The sequence below is a fragment of the Equus quagga genome, chromosome 7 (assembly GCF_021613505.1).
Source record: "Equus quagga isolate Etosha38 chromosome 7, UCLA_HA_Equagga_1.0, whole genome shotgun sequence".
NCBI classification, from domain to species: Eukaryota; Metazoa; Chordata; class Mammalia; order Perissodactyla; family Equidae; genus Equus; species Equus quagga.
Window position 1 is genome coordinate 8,099,028 of NC_060273.1, and position 18,491 is coordinate 8,117,518.

The 18,491-nt window shown below is 44.0% G+C and overlaps 1 protein-coding gene across 1 annotated transcript in view; it reads right to left on the bottom strand.

Annotated features, from left to right (window-relative positions):
- GRIN2A (glutamate ionotropic receptor NMDA type subunit 2A) overlaps window positions 1-18,491 on the bottom strand; it is a 359,148-nt gene that overhangs the window by 39,315 nt on the left and 301,342 nt on the right. Inside the window, exon 10 of the mRNA XM_046668114.1 lies at window positions 13,230-13,390. Coding sequence (XP_046524070.1) covers window positions 13,230-13,390 — 161 coding nt within the window. The remainder of the gene's footprint in view (window positions 1-13,229; window positions 13,391-18,491) is intronic.

Genomic DNA, 18,491 nt, shown 5'->3' on the forward strand with positions numbered 1-18,491 from the left:
CTAGTTGTGGCATGTGGGACGCTGCCTCAGTGTGGTCTGATGAGCAGTGCCATGTCCGTGCCCAGGATACGAACCAACAAAACACTGGGCCGCCTGCAGTGGAGTGTGTGAACTTAACCACTCGGCCATGGGGCCAGGCCCCTGGCTTGATTATTTTTAAGAACAAAAGACTCAAGAAGAAACTTTGACCTTCCCCCTAACTGCCTAAAAGAATTTAAGATAGAAGGCCTGTCCCAGGAAGGACCTCTCACCACAGACAACTAGAGTATAATATGAACCAGGTGCGGCAGATAGGGAGGAACCTGGCAAGGCCCATTTGATCAAGTCCTCTCCACGTCTCACTGTCTCTGCAGGGGAGGGCAAACATTTGTTTACCAAACATTTGCTTTTCCTTCTCCATGTAAGTTGCCTTCCTCCCTTTGAAGTCTGAAACCACTACCTCCAACATCCCCCTTTGTCTATAGCGGAAGATGGTATTTAAGGTGGTGGCTTTGGCCATTTTGGCAAGTTATTGAGTTTTCTTGGGTTTCTTCCATGTTACTAAACTTTATTTGATTTTCTCCTGTTAATCTGTCTCACGTCAATTTAATTCTTAGACCAGCCAGAAGAAGCTAGAAGGTAGAGGAAAATTTCTTCCTCCCCTACAATGTCATCATGCAAAGAGGCAATGGTGGCAAGGATCATCAAGATGCACCCAGACACAGGGCTATTGATGGGGAAGGGCATTTATGGGCCCAAGAAGTAGAGCCGCTGAGGCATGACAACCTTTGAAAGTGCCTGCTGGGGCAGAGACACTCAACATGCACAGACATTTTACCCACCATCAGCACAGGATGGTCCAGAACTGGTTTTAGGAACATGGCCTAGAATCACTTTTTTATTTTTTTTGAGGAAGATTAGCCCTGAGCTAACATCTGCTGCCAATCCTCCTCTTTTCGCTGAGGAAGACTGGCCCTGAGCTAACATCCGTGCCCATCTTCCTCTACTTTATATGTGGGATGCCTGCCACAGCATGGCTTGTCAAGCGGTGCCATGTCTGCACCCAGGATCCGAACCGGTAAACCGCGGGCTGCCGAAGCGGAACATGTGCACTTAACCGCTGTGCCACTCAGCCAGCCCCTAGAATCACATTTTGACTGAGTTTGTGAATACAAACTTTAAAACCAGAATTATACCGACATTGATGCTTTTTCACTAAGGAAGCATTTTTCAGAGCAAACTCTATTCAGCTAATTTAATTCCTAGATCGATGTCTTGCATAGCATAGTTAAATTGTTTCCAATTTTCTTGGAAACTATTTTCCCTGGGATCAATTCTTTTGTGTTTAAATTTTATAAGGATTTGATTCATTGATCAGTGTTTGGACTATAACAAATTTCACCCTGTGTGCTTGAGCTCTTGTCCATTGAATTTGTGTTGATTATTTCTACCAGTAATATTCACTGTGAACTGGGTGAAAAGACTGGCAGTTAACATTTATTTTTTAACTGAGAAAATTCTGAGTAACTTTGTAAGACAGAGACGCAGAGAAGGAGGGAGAAAACGAGGAAGGGAGAGAAAGAGGGAGGGAAAGATACAGATGGAAGCAGCACCAAGTAGAACAGGAAGACAGTGAGAGGGGAAGAAAGAGAGAAAAGGGAAAGAACAAGAAGGAGCGAGTGAGGAAAAGAGACAGAGAGGGAGGCAGAGCCAGTAAGACACAGAAAGGGAGGGAATAAAAAGAGGGAGATAAACTTATAGGGGGAGACTAAGAGATGAAAAGGGAGGGAGGGCGAGAGACAGGGACAGAGACAGAGAGAAAAGGAGCAAACCCCAGAGATGCAGAGATGGGGTGCACACACTTTTCCTATTGACTAACAACCTCAAAAACAGGAAAGAGTTACAGCAAATTCTGCTTTGTTTCTGTTAAATTTAACATTAGACCCAAATTAACCATGTCTAAGGAGTTGACAGATCATGCAACGCAGCCTTTTAAGTTTTCAGATGAGGAAACTGAGGCCCAGGCCTTCCTCAGAGTCAGCGATTCCAGACCAGTGGACTATTGCCAAAGCAATGTGCCTTCGGGGCACCACTGGGGGCTTCCCAAATCTGAGGGCAAGTCCTCTGGTGGGATGTAGGGTCAAAGGAACAACACATGGGACGTTGGGCAAGTCTACGCAATTCTCTAAGCCTCGATTTCCCCATTGAACCAGAGGAAAACAATCTCCCCCACGTGGTTGGATGCTGGCTGGACGAAGTAACGGCTATAGATTTGCCTGGTGACCTACACAGCACGATGCAAATGCTACTCTTTCTTCATGCTACAACTCATCCTCTGACACAGGACGAGTATCGATTCCTTCTGGAATGTAAATCTTTTAGAATTCCTTAGAATATACTCTTCAAGGGTTGGGATCAGAGCTAACCATTCTACTGTGGTGCATCGCACATTACAAAGAATGCTCAAAACTGTGTCCTTTGTTTGGACTTTTCCTGAGTGTTTACTATGTGCCCGACACTGTGCTCTTTGCCTGCACATCTCAATTAACCCTTACGATGTACTCCTAAGTGCAGGAACCAAAGTTAGCAACATTTTGTAAAAGGGAAAATGGGGGTCTAAGAGGTTAATTAACTTGTGCAAGGCCCCACAGCTGGACCTTAGCAGAGAGAGAATTGCCATGTAGGATGCTTAGCTTATGAGCATCACGTCATACTGCTGGTAGTGATCATGATGCTGCTGAACTTGTCACATATCAGGAGTGAAAGACAGGGAAACTCAAAGGCCGGAAAACATGAAAATGAAAGAGAGAATGGGAAAAGAATCAATGTTTGAGAAAACCCTATTATGTGTCAGATACAGTGCCAGGTACTTTCTCTAAGGCAATTCATTTAATTCTCAAAGGAATTCTGGAAGACAGGATCTTAAAGATGAGGGTAACAGGCTCAGAGAGGTTATTTAACTTGTGAAAGGTACACAGCTGGTAATTATCAGAGCCAGGATGTGAAGCCATGGACTCCAAAGTCCATCTTTTGCACCCAAAGGCAACTCAGAAAATAAATAAGTCAATCAATCAATTGGCTGAATATGACTACAGTTTTCGAGAAAGTATGACTACTTTGACCCAGAAATTCTACTTCTGGCTATCATTCCTAGAGAACTACTTCAGAAGTGCACAGAGGACTCATCACACAGCCCATGACTAATATCCCCTGGAGGGAAATGGTTAATAAACTGTGATGTATGCAGATCGAGTTGTTTCCAGCCGTCAAAGAGAACGAAGGCAAAAGACACCTACAGACATGGAAAGCTCCTCAAAACATATTATTAATTGAAAATCCAACTGTGACACGCTGCATAGTTCGATAGCATCCCACAAAATGAAATTTTATAATTATGTGTGGACATATAAATATATGCAAAAGCATATAACAAAGTCTAGGAGAAATGGCCCGTATAGCAAACAGATAACAGTGCTTACCTAGTTCGAGGGGTGGCTGGGATTGGGACATGGTCGGGTGGATGCTCACTTATCTGTATTTTTGATCTTTTACCATGAGAATATATTTTTCAATGAGAAGCAATACACAATAGCAGTTAAGGGCGTAGATGCTGGGGCCAGCTCCAATTCCAGCTCTGAAGCTTACCAGCAATTGCCTGGGCAAGCACTTAACCTCTCTGCAGGGCAGTTTCTCCATGTATACCACAGAGATGATAGACGTGCCAAGGTCGCAGGGCAGCCGTGAAGATTAAATGAGGAATTATAGGTAAAGTGCTTATACCAGCGCCTGGCACTGAACACTGAGACTGGTAGGCCAGGATGGAGAAAGCACAGGAATCAGCTAGGATAACAGTCACGTCTCCCGACGGTGGAGGGTCACATGCAAGCATCCGTAGTGCATACATGTGCACTGAGCATCCGGCTGGGATACAGCATCACTCCTGCAGCACATAATCAGATGGAGCGCCAAGCAGTGAGGACTCTTTCCCACCCCCCAGCCCCTAGACACGAGAAGAGAGCCTTCTCTGGCAGTGCTGACATTGGACACCTGTCAGAAGACGGTGTTGGGAAATCCATGCTGTAACCTAGGTGAGTGTAGTGGGTTGAATAGTGACCCCCCCCCCCCAAATTCATGCCTGCCTGGAACCTCAGAATGTGACTTATTTGGAAATTGAGTCTTTGCAGACAAATCTTCCTGGATTTAGGTGGGCCCTAAATCCAATGACTTCGAAGAAGAATCCCTAAGAAGAGGAGACACAGAGGGGAGAAGCCCATATGGAGATGGAGGCAGAGACTGGAGTGATGTGGCCACAAGCCGAGGAATGCCTGGACCCCCCAGAAGCTGGAAGAGGCAGGAAGGATCCTCCCCCAGAGCCTTCAGAGGGACCCTGTGGATGCCTTGATCTCAGACTTCTGACCTCCAGCACGGAGAGAGAATAAATTTTTGTTGTTTTGAGCTTCCAAGTTTGTGGTAATTTGTTAGGGCAGCCTGAAGAAACTACTACAGTGGGAAACCTGAGGGTGGTACCTGAGTCCCCATTACTCCTCCACCTGCACTTCTCTCAGTGGAAGGAGCTTGAATTGCCAGGGCAGGAGCAGCTGTTAAGGGCTGGCCCCAAGTACTTGCCACAGGGTATGAAGGGTGTCCCCCAACCTGTGCCAGAGGCTCCCATGGCGGAGCTAGCCCGGCACCAGGAAAACTCACTCCTCCCTGTGGCTGCCAGAGCAAGACACTGGCAAGAGGACCCATGGGGCTGATGCTTTAACACCGTCCCCATTTTAGCACCGAGGCCAGTGGGCACCCTTAGACATTTTCTCAGTGGCGAGAAGGGAAGCACACTACTGAGATTTTCCAAATCTGAGCTGCTGATGGCCAAGAGCATCCACCTGCCTGGTTCTAAACCCCACTACCTCGTAACAAAGAGATGCAGCCCTTCCCAGGACCATTCGCTCGTCAGGACAAGAAGAGAGCCAGCACATGATGGGCAGAAAGGGATGTTGGGTTGAGTCTGTATCCCGGCTCTGCCACTCACTTAACCTTTGGACAAGTTGCTCTGCTCCCTGAGCCTCAGTTTCCTCTTCTGTAAAATGAAGAGAATACACCCTTTGGCAGAGTTGAATCAGGATGCAAAGGGATCACATATTTGAAGTCCTCATGTGAGTTCTACAGTCAATAAGAAGAGATGGTCCCTAAGGAGATGGAACCTGCCAGGGAGCTCCTGCTTCTTCATTCTCCCCAGGAGGAATCTCTTCACCGCATGTGTCTAGGATAAGGAATACATCCTTTTTCTCATTTGTTTTCCCCTGTGAGTTCATTTCTTTCCCCCATCTCAAGGGAAGGAGAAATATTGCTCCCTTTTAAAGCAGTAGCAAGGCTTTCAAAGGAAAAAGATATTTTAAAGTATGAACAAAATCGGTTCTGGGTTTTGTATAAAAGTGGGCAATTAGAAACAAGCTAACTGTACAAGGTTACGAGAACGTTCATATTTTTTACTTTAGGTTGTGACTCAAAGCATGCCATCCAGGGCAAGTGTGACCCCCAGACAAGCTATTTAATCTCTCTATGCCTATTTCCTCGATTGTAAGAGGAAATCACGATAGCCACTGTCTGCTAGGGTTGTTATGAGGTTTAAATAAGATAATGCAGGCAAGACATTCGGAACACTACCTGGCATATAAGCCAATAAATGTTATACATTAGTTAGAAATGCCTCGCTTCCTTCCCTAAACAATTCAGGTAGTTTATTCAAATTGCAATAGAATAAGGTGAAAACATATGGACAAAGCAATTTGAGTTAAGTGAACTCAGAGGTGGAATAGGAGCTAAGGCCTTATGCAAAGTCAGGAAGGAGCTATTCGGGTCATAAGCTCTCGGCAATCGCTAACAGAGGATCATAAATTAAGCTCGGAATTGTGTAGTAGTCCAAGCAAAAAGAAAACTACGAGTAGTTTCAGGAAAGGAGTTGTTTGCAAGATAGAAGCATGCCTTAAAGAGAAGAAAAACAATACTGTTCACGGCACAGAAGTCTGGGAGATGATGTAGGATCACCTCAACAAATTGGTCTAAAATAAGGATATGGGGCAAGCTTTCCAAAATAACTGTTTCTAGTAGGGGCCTCCCATGGCAGTCACAGTAGGATGAAAATGCAGAGCAGTAAAAGTTAAATTAATTAATATTCCTCTAGCTCAATGAAAAATCACCTGGTCACTAAATGCGAAAACTGCCCCCGACAAAAGCGTACAGATTTAACAAGAAAAGCAAAACACGGATTTGCACATACACCAATTCAACGTGTGTAAATTGCATAAACATGTGAAAAAATGCCAGAAATGCAGGAAGAAATGAAGCATTATGTTCAGAAGAAACTTTTTTCTGATTATTATACGTAATACTTTTATTGCAGAAAATTTGTTAAATATAAAAGGATATAAAGAAGACCATAATCCTAGTTGCCTAGCCATATTTCTGATAACACTTTGATATATTTCATTGTAGTCTCCTTTCTTCCTTTCTCTCTTGCCTTCTCTTTCCACCTCTGAGTTTACAGAATTGAGAACACACTTTATCCAATTTACCCCCTCCATTTTTTCTATTTTTAACACCTTATGAGTGGCCTTAAAAATCCTTTCATGTTATTTTAATAGAGTTAAACAGAAATAATTTCAAGTACAAAAAAAAAGACATTTGTGCTTTCCTGAGTTTTATTAAGGAAAAATTCCTAACTCTATGATGTGGCAGCAATTATATTTGAGCTTTATTTGCAGTGTGGGGGTGGAGCTCAGAAACCAGCTCATTGTCGATCTGATTTTCTGTGGCTGTAATGCTATTCCATTTAGGAGACCAGCTCACTGGACCCAGGTGTCCACGCCTGCTTTCAAACTCAGCAGCTGGAAAGGAACCCTCTGAGTTTGATTCTGCTTCACTGATAAAATATAGCTAATCAAACCTCCACAAATGGCATCCTTGGAAGACTTTGCTCTGCACAGCAACTAAACATCAACGAGGATCCTTATCCTTCCTGGTTATCCTTCGCCTTGGCGATTTCAACATCCCTGGACCAGTTTCTTTTAAGGATGGAAATGAGGATGCTGTGATCTTATCAACTCTCAGATTGTCACTTAATAAGTATATATTATAGAATATATGTCTATTATACACCATATTAAATATGCATATACGTCTATATATAATATATAACTTCAGTCTCTAATTCTCCCCTCAGCTCTAAGGTCACATAGCCAACTGCCTAGCTGGCATTGCCAAGTGAGGAGTCAAGTCTAACTCCTACACTTAATAATTTTACAATGTAGTCAGTTAAATAGCCTGTTGTGTAATTAGTTAACCTCATGGAGCCTCAGGTTCTTTGTCTCTTAAAGAGGAGAATAATGGTACCCAGCTCACAGGAGTGTTGCGAGGACTGAATGAGATTATGCTCAAGGCTGTATCTCACAAATTGCTAGGTCTCAATAAATGCAAGGATGACATGGGAATATGATGATGTTCTCCAACTTAACATGCCCAAACCTTCCTCCACACCTCCGCTCATTCTTGTCCTCCTCCTGAAATGTCCTTCCTCTGCCTTGCTCTGTCCACGCCAGACAGAACGCCATCTCTCAGTATTGAACTAATTAACCTCTCAAAGCCCATGGACTACCCAGAAGAGCTAACACAAATGTAGATTCCTGAGCCCACAGGCTCTGAGAGCCCATGTGCTGGAATAGGGGTTCAATGATCACCTTTTCTATGAAGACAGTTCTGACACCTGCAGGTCGATATGACCACTCCCTCCTTCATTTTTACAGACACATCATTGAGGACAATTTGAGCCGTGCAGAAAAATGCTTACTGGTCAAAAGTCAATCCTGCCTTCCAATTCTCCTGTCCATCTACTCAACGTAAAGGAAGCCAAAAGACGTTTGTCTGTGTCCTGACATCGCTGGGTTGGAAATGAAATCAGATCGGGAACTGGAGTGGCCTGATGGCTAAAGATTGGTGTTTCTAAAGGAAATTGGGACTTTTTCATAAATTTTTATACACATAATTCCACATTAAAATCAGTTAAAATTTAAAAAAAACACAAAGCATCCCACTGTGTCTTGAAATATTAGGCTCTTTGGAGTCCTAGGGATGTTGATCGTGGAATTTAAATCTGGCATAAATGCTATGCTTGCAGTTTGCCACTTGCCAAAACTGCTTGGAGAACATCGGCTTCTGATGACTGAGCATTAGTAAGGCTAAATCCGTCTCCACGCATTTCAGCTTCAGTCTCCTCCTCTAGAGCAGATGTTCTCAAAATTTGATTAGCGTGCCTCCGAATCATCTGAAGAGCATCTTAAAGCGTGCCGATTTCCAGGCCCTTGCCCCCAGAATTTCTGATTCTGTGGGCTCGGCGAAGCTTAGGAATCCACGTTTTTATTCGACTCAGGCTACAATTTGAGAAACAACGATCTAGAAACCTGAAGTCACAAAGTGCTCATCCACCATTGGTTCAGGAGAGCCCCACATGTCACGACAGATCTATTCCTGAAAAATCCTATCTCTGTCGATGTTTGCACGTCAAATCTTATTTTCTCATCGATTTACTTGATAATTCCTGGAATGCTTTGTCTCCATTTATTATAGATTTCAATAAACAATGAAACTTAACTTACTTTCAAGTTTCTCTCTGCCTAGCTCTTCTTAAAGCAACTATGGATACCAAAGATAAGTATTTGGTTGGTCTACTCTTTATATGCTGTCTCCATAAAATGTGCTTATCAAACTCCTTTAGAACAGCAGTTCTCAAATTTTAGCATGTATCAAAATCACCTGGAACAGGAGGGTGCTCGTTAAATGCAGATTTACATGCTCCATCACTAGAGAGAAGGTCCTGCATGGGGCCCAGATACTTGCATTTTAATGAGCACCCATGTGATTCAGGCACGGCTGGTCCATTGGCCAGGCTTGGAGACACCCAGCTTTGGAGAGTTATTCTAAATCCTTTCTGCAAAACTGACAGCTGTTTATATATGTGGCTCGTCTGGATTTTGTATTTTGGAAAGTTCTAAATAAGTGTTCGAGTGTTCAGTACAAATAAAAGAATCTCAGAACTGTTTCAGAGATCAAAGAATGGATGGGGAAACTGTGGCTCAGAGAGGCGACATGACTTGTCCAAGGCCACAGGTAGCTAATGATGGAGCCCGGACTCAAACCAAGTTGAGACTCCCATTCAACCAGAATCCAAAACCCCTCTTGTGTTCCAGGCTCTCTCAGAAAATTACGACCCCTGAGGAAACCTTCCCATTTCACTGCCCCTGGTGCGTACGCACGTCTTCACTAAGCAGCCGATGTCACTGAGACTTGTGGGGGAGAGGTAGGACCCAGCAGCTGCTCTGGGTCTAAGGCAAGGCTGGTTGGATTTTAGGGCATTGGAGGTCATACAGGGAATGTCCTGAGGTTTAACGATTCAGGAGTAGATGGGGCACTTCCCTTTACCTTCCTAAGGGAAGGAAACTTCTAGAGATGCTATATGGTGAAGGAGGAGAATGACTATTTTTTAAAGCCGGGTGGTGGGTACATAGGAGTTCATTTTATTATTATTATTGCTTAAACAATGTGACAATGCCCTCATGAAATTTACACTTGTAAAATTAATTTGTAATACATTTCATATTTTAAAATAACATATTTCATAATGAAAAGTTGACAAAGAAACAAGATATAAGAGGGAAGAAAAAGACTAAGTGTGGTGAAGTAGACACTTGAAAGACAGAAGCCTCACAGTGGGAGGATGAGCAGAGGTGGTCAACACAGAGTTTATCAGATCTTGGCGCAGTTCTATGGTGATGGTTCTCAAATTTTGTTTCTCGTAATCATCTGAGGAGCTGGAATCACATGGCACGCTGTGCACCAAGAAAAATTCCAAATATTAAAAATGCAACCAAAATAGAAGAAAACAAGAGAAAATTATTTTGTAACCTCAGAGTGGAGAAGGACTTTTGAATTATGACTCAAAGTCTAGAAGCCAAAAAAAAAGATCATTAAATTTGACTACAAAAAATAAAAATCCACATGGAAAAAAATATCATCCTTAAGCTCAAAAGACAAACAAAAAAAACTGGGAAGACCGTTTGTAACCACACCAGAAATAAAGGGCTCATTTCTCTAATACATCATTAAGAAAAAGACCAGCAAACCAGTAGAAAAAAGAAAAGAAAGTTTTCAAACAAGAAATTGCAGATGGCTTTTAATTTCAAATGAAAATATGGTAAAAATTTACTGATGATAAGTAAAGTGCAAATTAAAATATACCCAGCACATGTTTTATCTTTTATCTTAAAATCTGAGAAGATGGATGACACACTGTTGTTGGCACAGACTTTGGGGAGAGAGGCATTCTCATACATCGAGGGGGTAAAAGTGAATTTCCTTTGGAAGGAAATTTGTCAATGTCTGTCAAAATCACAATTATCTGTAGTCTTTGACTCAGCATTTCAATCAATTCATTCTACATTGCATGTGACACACGTGCATAAGGATGTTCACTGCAGAATTTGCAATAGGAAAAGACTGAAAGCAATCTAAATATCCATCAATAGGGGACTGACTCAACACCGTCTGGTACATTCACACAAGGGATGACTATGAATCTGTACAAAATAACTTTGTACCTGTTTATGCATTGACAGAGAAAGATCTGGAAGGATACACAGGAAACTAGTAAATGTGGTTACTATGGGGCTACAAGGCAGATGAAGAACAGTGTGGAAGGAAGGCTTTGCACTGTTTATCTTTTTATATAATACTTTTTGATTTTTGAATCATGTAAATGTACTATCTAATCAAAATTTAATGAATTTAAATAATTAACTGGGGAGCTGTTAAACACAGAAGCAGTTTCCCCCAACATTAACCGCACTGAAATGGAATCTCCAGGTATGATCACTGCCATGCCCTCACCACTAAGGGTATGTGGAATTATTTCTTTAAAAAAAAAGACTCACACCCCTTTAGGTCTAGTTTCTGAGTTTAATGTACCATTGTGAAGCATCCCCACATGGGAGGTTGAGTGCAGCGTAAACTCACCATCTGCCCAAGTTTGCTAAGATGAATGTTATGATTATTTTATGGCTTCCAAAAAACAATTTGTGCAATTTATGGCCAGGGAAGGTTTTCATTTCTCTATTCCTTTCTGTTTGCATTAAAAAAAAATCGAAAGAGAAAGAAACAACCCATTTTGTGCTCTGGGTGACTGATGGATGAAGAGGGGGACAGCCAGCCTTCAGCCATCGTTTCTAACCATTGTCATCCACATTTGCGCTCATGGTCTGTCCAAAGCAACGGTATCTGTTGTTGAAAAGACCACAGTGGAAACAAACAAACAAAAACCCATAACCATGATTAAGCTGGAAAGTCATCAAAAATCTGGCTGAGCTGGAAAGTCATCAAAATTTGCTGGTATCCACTAAAATGGAACATCCATTGTATAGCTTAGCCATTCCAGTCTTAGGTATACACCAAGAGAAATGTACTCATTTGTGCAACAAGACATGTGAGAATGCCCTTAGAAGCATCACTCATCATCGCCCCAAAAGGGATACTACCCAGATGTTCATCAAGATTAGAAGAGGGTGGTACCTCCACACGATGAAATTCTATACAGCAATGGGAACGAAAGAACTGGAATGGCATGCGACAATCTCGCAAACAATATCTTGAGCCAAAAGAAGGCAAACAATAAAAGAAAACGTACGGTATGACTTCATTTATGTATTAGAATAACAGGCCAAAAGAATCCATGGCTTCACAAGCGAGGATGGCCGGTGGAAGATAGTGATTGGAAGAGCATGTGGAGGGTGGGGTGGTTTCTGGGGATTGGTGACATCTTGTTAATTGACCTGGATGGCCAGTTTGTACAAAGTCATCAAGCAGTATATTTAATATTTGTACACTTTCTGCATTTTTGTGATGCTTTAATAAAAAGTTGTAAAAAACCATTCCAAGCCAGAACGAGCAGTGTGTGAATGAGTTGATAAGTAATGGTTTTGACTTGTAAGTAAATGCTGTTCCAGCGCCTGCGGAGGTACCAAAGAGATTCCAAAGGGACTCTGAGGACAAGATGCTGTCGGCCAGAGTCCTGGGAAATCACGCAGAGATTGGACTTGATGGTGTCGACGGGGCCTCCTCTGCCGCATCAAACGCGAAGGAGCAGCAAGGCCTTGGCAATGAGCCGGCAGAGCAGCCACGAGGAAGAGGCCGGGACAGCGGCGCAGGGAGGATGCCCTGCAGTCACGTTTCACATGTCAGGAAGTCCCGACCACTGAGATGCTCCATGGAAGTTAATTTTCTGGATAAGCCAAACTTCCCTCATTAAACACCTCCTTCCTTGAAAACAGAGTCATTTGCAACGGGACCCTTTCAACAATGCATTTCAGACCTCCCTGACTCTGAAGAAACCACAGCGTAGAATTTAACCTTTACATCAAGTAACGACACTAGCAATTCAGTCCTGTCTGTGTGCCAGGCCTTGTCCCACATGCTTCCCAGGAAATTTGCTCTAAATCCTCCCCAAAAATCTATGAATTAGGTCCTATTACTCTTCCCGTTTTACATATGAGGCCGCAAACGATTAAATAACCGCCCAGGGTCATTTAACAAATAGCGGCAGGGCGAGGAGAAGACCCCTAGCTCCACAACCTACACCCCTACCCTCTGTGCTCTTTTCTTTACAGCTTCTGGGATTTCGCGCAGGCCACACTCCGCAGTGCCAACAGGTGGACAAGAATGTTAGCTGCACCTGTACAGAGATGGAGTCCTCATTGCTTTTCTTTCCACGTTTCTTTTCTCCTTCATCGGTTATACTATTAATCTTCCCATAAAGCTACAACCCAAAACTCCCACCTAAAGTCAGATAAAAATCTAGACCATTTTGTTTTCACCACTTTAAATAAGCTCTCAATCTCCTTACATCTTTCTATTTGGCTAAAATATCCTATGGCGTTGGACCAACTTCCTTATCAGTTTAAGAAACCCTTCTGTTTGCATTTCAAAGAGTCCTGGATTTGCTTTTCCTTAACACAACTCAGAAGGAAGCCCGATGCTCATCAGATTAACAAAAGCAGCCCTCAACTGGGGTCTCTCTTGCCTGCAGCGGCTCTCCAGAAAATAGAAAGGCGGGGGGAAGATAAGCGCCAAGGCAGGCAGTCATTTTCTGCAAGGTTTATGCGCTGGCATAACCAGTCCTGCCGAGAAAAAGAAACCGCCATCCTTACCCGGTTTTCAAGCTGACCAAGGCGTCTTCTACTCCCTTCTGGTTAAATTTGGTCATATACTGATGCATGTAGGGATAGTTATTCCGAATGTTCCTCTCGGTACTGCCGTTGGGCACCGTGCCAAATCGAAACGGCGGGGAATAGTCGTGAGGTCGCTGAAACTGGAGAGAGAGAGACAGAGAAAGGAGGAGAAAGAGGAGGAGGAGAAGTCAGCCGTGGTTCTGCCTTGTGTCAGGAGTTAAACGGGCGCCCGCATTAGCACAGGACAGCAAAAAACCATCTTTGTGCTTGCTTTCTACTTAATCACATCTTCCACTGGTCCATGAGCTCCAGGAGGTCAGAAACCATGTCTGTCTTGTTTTGCAATCTTCCCCAGTGCCCAGCAGGGCCTGGCTGAGTGCACAACACATACTGGTTGGATTGAGATTTTCGGCCCCATTATAGAGACTAGGCTGGTGGTAGGCACACAGGCAGGGCTCAGAACCCCAATGGGGCAGGAATTAAGGTATTAATTTGGTTCAGTTCATCTATCCACCTTATAATGAAGTTTTCTGTGATCCACACCAGTCAATCTCTTCCTTGACCTCCCTTTACAGGCCCCGTCACCTCCCCCGGAAAATGATGAAGGGGGGCAGAATTTGCCACCCCGAAATATGCCTCTTTGGCATAAGGATTATTTTAGGCTGGTTATTTTTAAGAAACAGCAGACACAGGAGAAGCTCTGAAAACCGAGTAGAAATTAACCCTTTTGGAAGAGAAATTCACATTTCTTAGGAAAGCCTCCATTTCTAAGGGACTCTTCATCTCTGTACCTGGAAGAAGAAAATGACTAAAACTCTAGAAACTCCTGTCAGTGGAGAAGGCGAGGGCTGAAATCTGAACTAACAACCACGCCCTCATGTACTGTGCTTTTCCCAGTCACCTCCCATAACTGGCCTCCCCTTGACCTCCCCAAATCTTCTTTTTCTTTAGCTGGAGATGGTGTTTAAGGTGGTGGCTGGGGCCATTTCAGAGTTACTCAGTTTTCCTGGGTCTCTCCCATGCGTACAGGAGGTATACATGTTAGTAAACTTCTGTGTGTTTTTCTCCCGTTAATCTGTCTTTTAATATAGAGGGGTCTCAGCCAAGAACCTAGATGGTAGAGGGAAAATTATTTTTCCTCCCCTACAATGACTATATGTTGCCATTCACTCATTCTCCACACTCACTCATGCATGCATGCAATACTTACTGGGGGCTTCACACATCCCAGGCATAGCGGCAGGCTCCAGGAACGTTTGTGGAGCTCAAGCCCCTACTAACCGATAGCTTCCTAATGGGGATGCCCATGTCTGGTACGGCTCTTGACCCTCCATAAAGGCTCGTTGTCCACCTTCACTAGCCCTCTCTGATTGGCTGATGAGTCTGTTCACAACCTCAGTAACTGGGGCAACCCAACCAGATTAGGAGTCAAGAGGACCGAGTCTGAGCCCCGGAAACACAATTAAAATCTAGAGGCAGCACAGGGCGATGGTTATGAATGAGAGCTCAGGTTCACACGTTACAAAATCAGGTTCTATCACTTACAAACTATGACACCTTAGCTAAGTCACCTCACTTCACGCTGCCTCCATTTACTTTCCATCTGCACAGTGGGAAACATGTCACTACTTCCCTTGCAGGGTCGATGGGAAGATCTCAAATTAAAATGTTTGTCAAGCCATTAGAATGGTGCCTGGAACAGAGTAAGCACTCAAAAATCAAACTATTTCTATGTTTCATTTTTACTGTCATCATGGGCAGAAAAAGGAAATTGGGCCCCATTTTTCTGTGAAATAGGGAATTCTGGAACTAGAAAGTAATGATAGTAATGTCTAACACTTTTTGAGGACTTGCTTGGGGCCAGCACTGTGGCAAGAACTTTACAAACTTTGGCTCATTTAATCCTCACAACAACCCTGCCAGGTAGCTAATCTTAGGGGCTCCATTTTACAGATGAGGAAACTGAGGCTCAGAGAGGTTATGCGACCTATTTAAGATTACACTACTTAAAAGTAGTGGCCCGAGGGGCCAGCCCAGTGACATAGTGATTAAGGTCAAGTGCTCCACTTTGGCAGCCCAGAGTTCACAGCTTTGGATCCTGGGCACGGATCTACGCACTGCTCATCAAGAGATGCTGTAGTGGCATTTCACATATAAAATAGAGGAAGATTGGCACAGATGTTAGCTCAGGGCCAATCCTCCTCACCAAAAAAAAAAAAAAAAAAAAAAGTAGTGACCGGAATTCAAACCTAGATATTCCTGACCACAGGCTAATGTCTGAACTCCATTGTTCCTCAGAGACCCTTGCTAGTGACCCCTCCTCTTTTAGAGGTGAGGACCTTGAGATCCAGAGAGGGGAAGGACACCCGGCAAATCCACGGCAGAGCCAGGGCTAGAATCCAGAGGTCTCTCAGACTTCCAGGCCAGCATGTCTTCCTCGGAATTGAGAACCGCTGGAGAAAGCATCCAAGTTTACCCAAATGTCAGACCAACTCGAAACATTATTCTTCTTTCCAGACTCACACTTCACTTCACCGTTAATTAAAATTTCCAGTTGAAAATCGTTTCCTCTAAATTAGGCATGCTGCTGCCTAATAAGCAGCTGCAACCAGATTTGGGGGAAGCGGCCACACATTGTCCAAACGAGATCCTCCCGCTGGGCGCCTTAGTTGTGATGTGAGTGTGTGTGTGTGTTGGTGTGTGTGCGTGGACAGCAAAATGCTCTTTGCACTCACACTGGCGAGCAGAGCCTCAGCTCGTCACCCAAAGAGGAGGAGTCAGCAGCTGCCTGTTCTGGGGGACAGAGGTACCAGGGCTGTCCGTAAATCCAGTTGTAGCAGCCGCTCCCAATCTCCACAGACAGCCTATTTGACTAAACGCCTGACACTTCCCTCCCATCTGGTCGCCGAGGAGCTACATGGCTCCTTTTGATTCCAGTTCTCTCCTGCCTCTGGTTTGCACAGTGATACAGATATTCAGCCTCCGTGATGAATTTCCACACTTCTCTGCCCTGGATGGTACCTCACTTACACAAAAGTGACCCCAGCACCCAGATCCGGGAACCCTTCCCGCTACACTAAAAGCTGTCAAACTTCTTAAAGCGTGGCTCACCATACATCTTCCATCCCCGCCCTGTGGAGACATACGTGCACACACACACACACACGCACATGTGTGCATGCACAGCACTTCCCAGCACCCCTTTCTACAGGTGATATATTCTGATGTCATCCATTATGTTCCATTTTTTTAATGGTCACAATCCTTAAATTAATTTCACGGCTCACAAAAGAATCACAATCTACAGCGCAAAAAACGGGGCCAGGGTGGCTCATCTCTGGAATTCCAGGGCCGAGCATCAAGGACACACTCCGTGCTTCTTACAGGAGTGATTTCTAGTGCAACTTTGTCCCAGAGAGTTTCATGTGCAAGCAGAAAGACGTAAATGTGGGCTTTAGCAGGAGAAAGGGCGCTGCAGAGGTTTCCACCGCCAGCAAGCCCTCAGAGCAAGGGAATCACAGGTCAGAGGAACTCCTCACGGCTCCCCTCTCTCAAAGTAGCCCTCACTGTTCATGTTAACTGGCTTCCCCTGGCCTTGGGCTTCGAGGTTCAGCTTCTCACCAGCCACTCTGGAACTCAGTGGTTTGGGGCAGCTGCTTTAGCTCTCTGAGCCTCAATTTCTCTACCTGTAAATTGGGGCTTGCCTTTGCAACTAATCACAGAATGCTTGAAAGAATACCTGACACCCCCTAAGGCTTGATATACATCACCTCACCACCTCCTGTTACCCAGAGCGACTTGAGCCAAATAATAGAGCCGGCATCTCTCCAGTTTGGAGGATTATAAGATTACATTCTAATTTTTTTTTTCCCTTCCCTAAGTGGACAGGTCTCAGAGTCATCCAAGTGAAGCAGACATGGAAAGCATTTTATGACGGAGGAAGTAGAGATGCAAGTCTAGGAAATAAATTTTTTTAGAAAAAAATGCAGCAATTAACCAGGACATTTCCTTGTTCCTCTTATGAACCCCAAACTACACATTTATTTAAAAAATCTATCTGTCTTCTGTGGCTGTAAATAAGGGACAATGGCTACTGCAGCCCCTACTTCTAGTATGGTCTTCTCTTGCTGGTGATTTCCACACGCTTTTTGATGTCGGTGTCAAACACGAGTGGACCTTAAAAGGGAGGAGAGGCTCAGAGGCCTGCATTCGATCAATAAGTCTGGTGGTCCAGGACCACCCAGCAGTCTAATCACAGTGCCCAGAGACAGCACAACTCCACGAGAACACATCCTTGGGCTCACCTACCAAGGGAAGTTCCCCAACTTCCCCCCATTGCTGCCACAAAAGGCCAACTCAGTGCAATGACTCCTCAGATCCCAGAAGTGAAGGCTGATTGAAATGAGGCAGTGATGATGATAACGAGGAGAAGGAGGGAGATGAAGGGAAAGATGGGGAGAACGAAGGGGGGAGTGGAGAGGAAGGAGAGAGGGAGGGGGGCTGAAGGAGGACATCACACTTATCATAGGATTAGGATTATCTACGGTGTGCCAGGCACAGTGTGAGGATGATTTCTAATCCTCATATCAACCTTGCCAGAATGGTATTAACACCCCTCCCCCTTTATTAGGAAATTAAGCCTTAGGGATATTGACATATCACACAATCATTATATGGCAAGGTCAGCGTGTGTGTGCAGGTCCGTCTGACCCCAAACATGACGCTGCTCTGCCTCCCAGAGATGGACTTTCTCTACCAGAGTGATTCCCACCATCTTGGAAAGAGTCCCCACCACCTTTCCAACTTTCCTTTAACAATTCCCAGGGGAGCATCTACCCAGGAGTTCACCTACTTAGAACTTGAACCTAAGCTTCTATGAGCGCATCATGGGCTCCAAAGGCGCCTTTCTCCAGCAAGCACTCATATTGCAAATGGCTTAAAAGTATTATAATTCTGAGTTGTTACACAGGTCTTCATAACAAGAAAAAGATAGAAAGAAAAAAACCCCACTTGTGTATAATATTAAATTGATTTAATATAGATTTTTATTTTGCAGACTTTCTTGGTGTATCTGCTATTAATCTTCTAGAAGCATTTAGCTTATTTACTCCAAGAATTTCACTGTTTATCTAATTGTATCAAACATTTCATTAAAAGAGCTATCTGGTTCTTGCTAACGCTCTGAGCATGGAAACTGAGCTGTGTTTCCTAAGGATGTGGTATCTGTTATTAGGTGTTTCC